Raw genomic sequence first — 10337 nt, 5'->3', positions numbered from 1 at the left:
TATTCAGTTTAAGATTCTGCAGAAAGGAGACCTGACTTACGGCATGAGGTTCTTGGCAACAGCTGACATGACGTACATGTGTGCCTCTGTCACGTCCCACGTGGTGTTGGGGGTCTCTGCTAGGTTTCTGAACAACTGTCGGGACATATATGTGTATGTGTCATATATGAGCATTACATACATGATGAACATGTGCAAAAAAAGGAAAGGAAAGTGATCTCGATCCAGTTTTAGCTCATTGAAGAGCTAGTCTTCCACTGGTCATGATAGAGAGGACAAACACTACATGACTTTTTGTACAGTATTTATAGGTTCGTTGTAGCGGGGAAATTCCCCTAGCTGTTTACGACAAGCACAATGAACAGTGGACCACGGCTTAACGTCCTGTCCTAATACCCCCCTAACATGTGGCCTAAATCAATTGGATGACGAGTCTGCGAGCTCTAAATTACGAGGAGGCATGACCCTGACGGGAAGGGGGAACTCTGCAATTTCTTTGTCGGCAACATGGTCGTGCCTCCTCGTAATTTAGAGCTCGCAGACTCGTCGTCCGATTGATTTTTGCCACATGTTAGGGGGGTATTAGGACTTCAATCCTTTCCAGTAGCATGCATGTTGGGTGAGTGACAAAACCGGAAAAATCAAACTCACAGCGTTCTGTTTCAGACGCAGGGCTGCTAACCACTGGACTATGCACGCTACTATGTATATGTGTATGGAACTGTATAGTACAAAGTCCCGTGGTATGGACTGATTTGGGACCTCAATTTTCATCTAGGCTAAATATCAGAAAGTTTAAATGAGAACTAGAAAGGCAACATTGTTGCAAAAATGCAGAATGTTTTCCTTAGCTGTGTCAAGCTACTCCCATACAATACTAAACCATTAGGCTCACCCTAAAGTAATGTGTGAGAGTAAAAAAAAGGAATTTGGGCTATGAATGGGGATATCTGAGACAGCCTAGGTAGCCACTTGTGCACAGACCAGTCTTTTCCGTAAACCTTTTCTACTAGGAGGAAGGAAGAAAAAAGAACACACTAGCAAAAACAATATGTTTGTCCTTTGGGAAAACATAACAAATATGAAAGATTCCTTAGTTTATTTACTTGTAATTATGATAATTCTATTAGTACACACCTGAGTAAAAACATTAATGGACCCCACGATGAACACCACGTCCTTGATGAGTTCAGAAACTCGGATCCGGAAGTCAGCAAAGTCGTCTGTCTCATCTGGGACACCCTCCTGTAAGGCAATCAAATAACCATCACATTACTTGATGAAGGTTAGGAGATTATCTTCATTGTTATTCTCTAGTCGATATTCTTCTTCATTCTTTAATGTTGATATTACATTATATTACATGATAAATCTTAACAATTTCTTGCCAATCTATAGAATTTTAATCACAATAATTGTCATGTTTTAATCTATTGTGATGTAAAGCCAGTGAAATGTATATGCTTTTAACTTGTTTGTAAAGTCTGAAACAATTCAGCTTCGGCTGCTATTTCTGGACTGCTTGTACTATTTGCATGCAATAAACTAGTTATTGTTAGACATCCAGGTAATAAGATATGCCAAAAAGCAGTCACTCAAGCAACTGGAAATGATTTTGGAAACGGTCAGATGTTTCACTGACGAAAGATGCCGGATGGCTACCTGAAACGTCTGACCGTTTGCAAGCTCATAAATTATCCAGTTGCTTGAGTAACTGCTTTTTGGTATAACCATCACATTACATTGCCTGTTTACTGTAGGTAAAAGTAAAGTGGTCAAAAGTCATACTTCGGATGAATCAGCTCGATGTGCAATACCGCTTTGTTAATACTCGCTTATATCAGCCAATCACACTGACCATATTATTCCCGATAAGTGTATATTGAGCTCTTTTATGTGAAAGTGTTTAATGATTGCTACTGACAGATTTTTAAATAGAAAAATGGGTCATATGATGTGTGTACTTTGCACTCAATACAATGTATGTGTGTATTGTACATTCAATGTATCCAATCTGCATCTAATGTTAATACCAATAAATCAAGACACAAGAAGAAGAAGTAGCAAGGACTCAAATGTATTAGGAAGCCTTGAGTTCCTAGTCAAATTAGAGAATGATAAAACTTAGGAGTAGCACAGAGAGGTGAGAAAGTTATGATATACTGTACCTGAAGAAAAGAGAAATGTATGAAACAGAAGACAGGACATAAAATGGAGAGACAGAAGAGATGACACACTCACAGGAATGTCACGCTGGGGATGGAACAAAACAAAACAGAGCAGCCTGTAACTTTAGGAGATAGCTAAAGCACAAATCAAAGAAATACTGGACGGCCACAAAAAAATGGGATTAACACTTCAAATACACATGAAAATAAGGACAGTTTATAAATTTAAAGCTAGATATAACAAATAGAAATCAGTAGCACAAGCTGAGAAAGATATGCTAACAGAAAAATGACAGAGCACAAGGTGAAAGACAGGCATTGAATGGTTTAAAATTCTTGTGGTGCCCTCAACCCCCTGTCTGGTATTCAATGAAACTTTGGTGACAAATGGCTGATAATTGAATAAAAATTCTAGCATTGTTATCCTAGTTTTTGTGTGCTTTGTCTTGTAAGATCTTTTCTGTTAAGTGGTGTAGGTCATGACTATCTTTTCATAATCTCATCCACTCACTCACCCACTTACTCACTCACTCACTCACTCACTCACTCACTCACTCACTCACTCACTCACTCACCCACCCACCCACCCACCCACCCACTCACCCACTCACTCACTCACTCACTCACTCACTCACTCACTCACTCACTCACTCACTCACTCACTCACTCACCCACCCACTCACTCACTCACTCACTCACTCACTCACTCACTCACACTCACTCACTCACTCACTCATTCATTCACACACTCACTCACTGGCACTGTGCTTTTTTTTTTCTATTTTGTATTATGAGTAAAGACATCAAAACATGAGCAGAACTCACATGGTCCTCGTCCATCTGACAGTGGACAGACAGGGAGTTGATGAGGCGCTGGAAGTACGGTTTGAAGATGGTGTTGAGGTTGGTGCTGTCACGCTTGTACAGAACCTCCGACAGCCGGTACCAGAAGTTAAAGGTGATCTCAGCAACCTGAGAAACACAAGGAGATATTATAATTGATTTTGAAGTAAACCATTTGAAACTTCCTCTAGGGTGAGACAGTAAGACATAAAGATACTCTTCCTCATAACTGTAGAGGAGAATTTACCATCACATCCTTGTCCAAAACATAATATATCAAAACAGGAAGTTCTGCTGCAGTACCGTGAAAAGCTATTACTGTATTAGGAGGCCCTCTGTTGAACTTGACCTTTGTTTTGCTGACCTCTACCCAGTCCACCAAATACATTTTTATGCAGATCTAGTAACTGCTTTTGTTTTTTAAGCAAAACACAAACAAATGTCACCAAAAACCTAACCCTCTTGGCAAAGTTAAAACGATTCAAGTACCTTCAATTCCCCTATCACACCCTCAGTCTTACCTCATACTGACAGTGGCCCACACATGCCAGGAGCAGATCCAGTATCCTCAGATCCCCCAAGCCCTGCCCCGGAGCTGCCATCATTAACTCTAAGAATGACTCAGCAAGTTCTGTGAACACTCGACAGTAGTTCAAGGACCTGTTGGGACAAAAAAGTACACTTCAATGCCTCATGAACAATCAAATTTAACTTATCCCACATGTTTGTACATGTTCTAGACAGAGAGCAATCTAGACTAAGTGATATAGCTGTTAGCAAATGCAATCCTGCTTCTGAAGCCCTAGATTTGAATCTGTGAACTCTTGACAGTAGTTCAAGGACCTGGTGGAATGAAAAAAGCACACTTCAATGCATTGTCAACAATCAAATGTACACTTATCTTTCATGTACATGTTTTAGACATAAAGCAATCTACAATAAGTGATCTAGCTGTTTGCAAGCCTGCTTTCGAAGCAGAAGGCGCTGGGTTTGAATTCTGAATTTTGAATAATGAGAATTTTAACACGCTCAACTTCCACGCACTTCAAAAATATTATTAAAATATTAAAAAAAACTTTAGCCAGGGCTGTCTACAGGACCTGTCCTTCCAGCCTAGTAAATGGAAATTTGCTTGTTAAGACAAACAAAATTTCACCCCGGCCCTAAAAAAAATCTTAACTTTTAGACACGAAAATATGTATTTTCGTAACCTTAGAATGACAGATTTGAACAAAAATGATTTTCCAGAAGCATGGATTTCCAAACAATAATGGGACAAGAACAAATTAAAGCTGGGGACAGATCTTCAGATTCCATCAGACTTACTTGTCTATGTCCTCCTGTGCTACTGACACGTGGTAGGGTTCTGACAGCGAGATGACTCCCTGGAACAGGCAGTTCGCCAAGGACTCGTATCTGGTGATGTCCTGTTGAGTACAGCAAACACAGAAAATTAGACTCCAACAAAGCTATATAGTCCTAAGCATGTTACTTCACTTGAGACTTCATATTCCAGTTGTTTGATTCACTTGTTCTTTTTTTCCCACCTACTAAGTACTCTGGTCTAAGCACTACATGTAAATACATTACACACTGGATCGAAGGTACCCCGTTCAAGTTGTTAGATGTGGTTTCTGACTGGTTGCACATACATGTATATAAAAGCGTTGGGACTTCCTTTGCTTTGCAGTGTATTTGACAAAAGCGCTATTATGAACTTACAAATGTAAAACCACCACGGACACTCCATGTCCTTCCTACCTACCCCTATCAGCAAACTTAAGTGCACTTAATAAATACTTTTGTTTATAGTCTTTAATAACCAGGTGTAATGATAACCACAAGTCACATTAAGTTTGAAGAGTGCTTGTAGCCTGGTACATTAGTCAGGGCTTGAAATACTTTTTTCTTCATACCTGCACTGGTGCAGGTAACGTTGAAAATTACCTGCACCAGACAAATTTTACCTGCACCACTCTGAATTTAGAAAGTATGGATCATACCAAAAATTGTTCAGAATTGTTCAGGAACCATCACTATTTTTTTCTTTTAAACTTAATGGTGGTAACAGTCAATGCAACTAATATTGTAATAACAATCCACATAGTAGACATACACCTACATCATAGGACATAATGTATAAGACTCAGTACTCGTACATGTACATGGACCAGTGCAGGTTAGGTGCAGGTAGACACCAGAAATACAAATGTACCTGCACAGCTCCAATTTTACCTGCACTAAGCTGCATATGCAGGTGGTATTTCGAGCCCTGTTAGTGTCTGTATGACCCTTACCTCTGCCACATACAGAGCAGAACAGATGCAGTCACAGGCGGCCTCGTGGACAGAAGATACAGTCTCAGGGTTATGCTGTGGAGAAAGGAACACAATATGTTTACTTATTCTTAAAGGCAGTGACCCTTTTTGTAAATCATTACCATCATCAAGAGGAAAAGTATGTGAAGAAGCATATTGTATGTACAGCAAATGTAATGTCAGGTTTTCCCAACTCTTGACGGATATTGGACCTGGCCTTACATGTACATGTAATAGCCTGTGGCAAAAAATGACTGAATGTCTGGAAAGTGATAACAGTGGGATAAGAACATTTCAACACCTAGATCTAGGTTGCTAACTTAATTGTGTATGCAACTTGTATGAGCATCAAGGTCATTTGAGTTAAAGACACATGAAAAAAAACTGCCTGTCCCTAAAAAAATCCATCCAAAAATCTAAATGAAGTATTTTAAAAAGAAAAACAGAAGCACATTGTGCACTCCAATGTGTGTTTTCAACCTCTTACTATTATGTTTGGAGAATTTCAGCAAAGTAAATATTGAAATTGGCTTAATCTTGCCCACAACATAAAACAAAACATACATGTACATGTAGGCCAAGAAATTAGCATGCCAATGATTCAAAGAAAAATTTATATACAAAAATAACTAGTACCTCAGAGTTTTAAGAATAAGAACTTAAAGGTGTCCCTACACTTACAATTGTCCTCAAGCGCCCTCTCACAAGTTACCGTTAGAAATTCTTACATTCAGCAAAACAAACAGTTAGAAGACTGGAACGTTTCTGGAATGTTGCTGAACAAATAACATCCTATGGCTATTCAGAACAGGTTCTCCCTTCGCATACTAAAAAGGCTACAACTATAGGTTATTCTGCAGTAACCCTGGTCACAGACAGACACAAAAATACACACACAAATACTGACAAAAACATAACATCATTACCATAAATCTTTATGCTAGTGACAAATTTTAAGTTGTCATATCAAATATAGAGGACCATACCATGGCCTGAAAAGGTGCGTTGAGTAGTTGGCTGGTTGCAACCGCCTCTCCCTGGATTACGCCGAGGTTGAACCAACTACCGAGGCACCGATATACCTGTAAGACACAGTCACATGCAAGTATGAGGTAAAAAAATAGCACTGACTCAAATACAACAGAAATAAAATGACTACTGTTGAAGCCTAGGGCTATATCTTTCCACCATAATGCCCTGCATGCATATCTAAAACCAGTTTCCTATTTTCATCTTTCATACTAAGCCCGATAACAATAAAGCAAGAAGACTTAGTGCCATACATACAAAAATGTACCATAAAACTAGTTACCTTAGCCTGTACTCTGGAATCTGCTGCACAGCTTTGTGTACAAGCAATCTGAAAGTAAACAAAAATATAAACAACACATATTACAGCACAAAAACAGAAGCAATCCTTGATATCCCCTTGATGACACATAGGTCTCTATGCAAATCATGCAACTTGTCCAGAAACAATGTGACAAGGTTTTTTTTACAGAACAGTAAACAAGATAGGCTGCGAGTGAACAATGTTGGTAAACATCACTGACATGTGATATCTGTGCACAGACAACAAGGTACATGTAAACTCTGCTATACCCCAGTCTTGCATAGTGCAAGACACTGGACTCATTGCATTTGTGGCTGTGCTTGGATTTAATCATTTTGAGCAATCCTTGCGTAAAACTAGAACAAAAACTTAAGATTATGTCAAGGTACAAGGTACTAATCCAATCTAAAATCCCATTTCTGGCACACAATAGACCAAAATTGAAGCTGTGCACCTAATTTTTGACTGTGGGTGCGACAGTACCTAGATATACATGTACGTGTTGGGATATATCTGTGAAGGCACTAGTAAAATGTATTCTTGACATTTGAGTGTGTCATTGAGACAAAATAACAAAAACTACAAATGTAGTTGTGTTACTTGGTTAAGGTTTTGAAGTTAGCTATACCGGTATATGTAGTATTTCAGATTCTGGTTCTGAAAAGAATCAGTAAGTTTGTAATTAGATTTCGCTGATATTCTACTCAATTCTGCAAGTATGTTGTACAGAGAAAACTTTTCCTGTGCACGTAAACTTTAAGGTTAGGTTTACCAGTGATCATACCAAATTTTGAGCCCTGAAAAGCCCTGACTTTGGAAAGCTATGACTGTTAGATACTGACCAGAAGTTGTATAACCAGGTCACATGACTCAGCAAGTTCCTCTATGACCTCCCCTCTTCTGTTGGCTCCCAGTCTCAGAGATCTACTATTCACCTGAGGAAAAAAAAACTTTCATTTCAAGGAAATAACTATTTCTCTGTGTCTAGATTGGGTCACAGGGTTCTCCCCAGAATTTTTTTAGTATAGTGGAGGGGCTGGCAAAAATAACCCAAACCAATGTGCTGAGCTTTCGTGAAAATGGGTTCATTTTGCAATGACAGAGGGTGTCAAAATATTGTGATTCCTTTGTTGTGAAGTGGCAAAACTACTATTGTTTTGATCATCACCCATTCACAAGTTTTTGCAGACAATGTCGACTGGAAAAGTGATGCCACTTGGCACAAAAATCTGTGAACTTTCATTAATTTTAGCAAAACTAACCAAGAAAATGGGGAAGAAACACACTGAATTTGAAAAGTAGTAATAGTGGAGCTGGGCTAGGAGTATAGTGGAGGGCCTTATTCCATCCTCTGGGGAGGACTCTGGGTCATGATATCAATATACATGTACATGTATGAAGGTCTTTACATGTACCAACTAACATGTTACTACTTTATTAACGGAAACAGACAGCAACAAACACACAGCCATGGCTACGAGACTGCAACTTAGTACAGGTCTGCTATCCATTTACTCATCAATACATTTTCTTGGTTCCCTACAAATCAAATTGGTGCGGCTCCAATACTTATTACTTCCTTCTACTTAAATTATAAAAAAATGAATATTGCATATATCATCAAAGACAGACTGGCTGAAATTAGTAAGCAAAATCATCTACTAAATCTACTAAATTTAGTTCTATATATACCCCCCCCTTCGGCTCTTGTCGTCTCATGAGACGGTCGACAGCATCAGTCAGTCAAGGCCTCAGTCGTTACTGGTTACAGTTCTCGCCTGACAGTGCCTTTGATGACTTATGAGTCCAATCTTGGCACGGCAGGCTCTTCCACAGGAAGTGCAGGTGAACACTTCTCCGGTATTCGACCCCTCCCCTTTCTTCTTCCTCTGTCTTGCCTCTCGGACTTGCCTCTCACGGGCAGCCCTGTACCGCTCCATACCGGTGTGTACTGCTGCTCTCCATCTACTTCTGTCTGTTGCTACACTTTCCCAGTTTTTTGTGCAAATGGAGAAATCTTGGAGGGTAGCTTTGCATACATCTTTGTACCTCAGCTTTGGCCTCCCTCTGGGTCGACTGCCCACAGAGAGTTCTCCATAAAGTACTCTCTTTGGAAGCCTGGTGTCATCCATCCTGCTCACATGACCTAGCCAGCGCAGCCTGTTTCGCCGTAGGGTCTCGAACAACGATGGTATGCCTGCTTGCCGGAGTACTTCTTCATTTGTGATTCTGTCCTGCCATTTTATATTGAGAATCCTACGTAGACATCGCATGTGAAAACTGTTAAGTCTTTTTTCTTGCCGCGAATAAACAGTCCAGGTTTCACTACCATACAGTAAAGTTGGCAATACGCATGTGTTGTAGATCTGTACCTTTGTCTTTCTTGTTAGCTTCTGGTTTTCCCAGGCCCTCTTGCTGAGTTTCCCAAAGGAAGCAGCAGCTCTACCAATTCTCACATTTATCTCCTCGTCCAGAGAGTTGGTGCTTGTCGCCACTGATCCCAGGTAAGTAAACTTTGGAACTGTTCGAAGAGGATTTCCATGCAGTGTGATTGAAGGGGGGATTGCGGTACCTTGCCCAATTACCTCCGTCTTCTTGACACTGATGGTAAGACAGAACAGGTCACAGGCCCGGGAGAGGTTGTCCAACAGTCCCTGCAGGGTTGTCTCCTCATGTGCCGTGAGTGCTGCATCGTCAGCAAAGAGAAGTTCTCTGCACAGCAGCTCGACAGTTTTACTTTTAGCCCTCAGTCTTGCCAGGTTGAACAGTGAGCCATCTGCCCGTGACCGGATGTAGACACCGTCCTGGTTTCCACCAAAGGCACAACGGAGGAGTACAGAGAAATAGATGCTGAAAAGAGTCGGTGCCAGCACACACCCCTGCTTAACTCCGTTCCTGACGTCAAAGCAGTCAGAGGTGGAGCCATCAAACTGAATGCAGGCTTTCATGTCCTCATGGAAGGAGATGACCAGTTGCAGGAGTTTAGGTGGACATCCGATACTCTTGAGTACTTTGTAGAGGGCAGATCGGCAGACAGTATCAAATGCCTTGGTCAAGTCCACGAAGGCGATATAAAGCGGCATACACTGCTCTCTACATTTCTCCTGAAGTTGTCGCAAAGTGAAGATCACGTCCGTAGTGGACCGTCCAGCTCTGAACCCACACTGAGACTCCGGGAGAACACGTTCCGCTAGGGTCTGTAGGCGCTTGCGTACAATCCGTGCAATAGCCTTCCCAGTTATGCTCAGCAGTGAGATCCCCCTGAAGCTGTTACAGTCCCCTCTATCGCCTTTGTTCTTATACAGGGTCACAATCTTAGCATTGCGCATTTCGTGAGGTATCATCCCTTTCTCCCAGCACTGGCGAAGTAGATCATAAAGGTGTGGCAATACTACCTCCTTGTTCTCCTTAAGGACTTCTGCGGGTATGCCATCCTGACCCGGTGCCTTGCCGCTGGGTAGAGCGCTCAGCGCCTCGAGAAGTTCACTCTCTTCAGGCATCCCGTCCAACTCTGTCAGCTCTGGGAAATCTGGTAGGGCCTCATCCAGTCCCGGTTTCTCTGGTATTTCATTTGAGTACAATTCAGAGTAATGTTCTACCCATCTCTCAAGCTGTTTAGATCTGTCGGTTATCACTTCTCCCTCTTTTGACTTCAAAGGTGCAGTCTTAGAGACC

At 41.0% G+C, this 10337-nt stretch overlaps 1 protein-coding gene across 7 annotated transcripts in view; it reads right to left on the bottom strand.

Annotated features, from left to right (window-relative positions):
- LOC118406861 (transportin-3-like) overlaps positions 1-10337 on the bottom strand; it is a 37650-nt gene that overhangs the window by 16764 nt on the left and 10549 nt on the right. For all 7 annotated transcript variants that reach the window (XM_035807217.1, XM_035807218.1, XM_035807219.1 and 4 more), the window contains exons 7-15: positions 7505-7597; positions 6642-6689; positions 6316-6411; positions 5309-5383; positions 4338-4438; positions 3533-3671; positions 2994-3140; positions 1138-1245; positions 41-135 (exon numbers count right to left, since the gene is read on the bottom strand). In XM_035807217.1, coding sequence (XP_035663110.1) covers positions 41-135; positions 1138-1245; positions 2994-3140; positions 3533-3671; positions 4338-4438; positions 5309-5383; positions 6316-6411; positions 6642-6689; positions 7505-7597 — 902 coding nt within the window. The remainder of the gene's footprint in view (positions 1-40; positions 136-1137; positions 1246-2993; positions 3141-3532; positions 3672-4337; positions 4439-5308; positions 5384-6315; positions 6412-6641; positions 6690-7504; positions 7598-10337) is intronic.

The sequence above is a fragment of the Branchiostoma floridae genome, chromosome 19, assembly GCF_000003815.2.
Source record: "Branchiostoma floridae strain S238N-H82 chromosome 19, Bfl_VNyyK, whole genome shotgun sequence".
Taxonomy (NCBI): Eukaryota; Metazoa; Chordata; class Leptocardii; order Amphioxiformes; family Branchiostomatidae; genus Branchiostoma; species Branchiostoma floridae.
The sequence above is the reverse complement of the archived record's forward strand: the minus strand, read 5'-3'. Positions and strand labels throughout refer to the sequence as shown.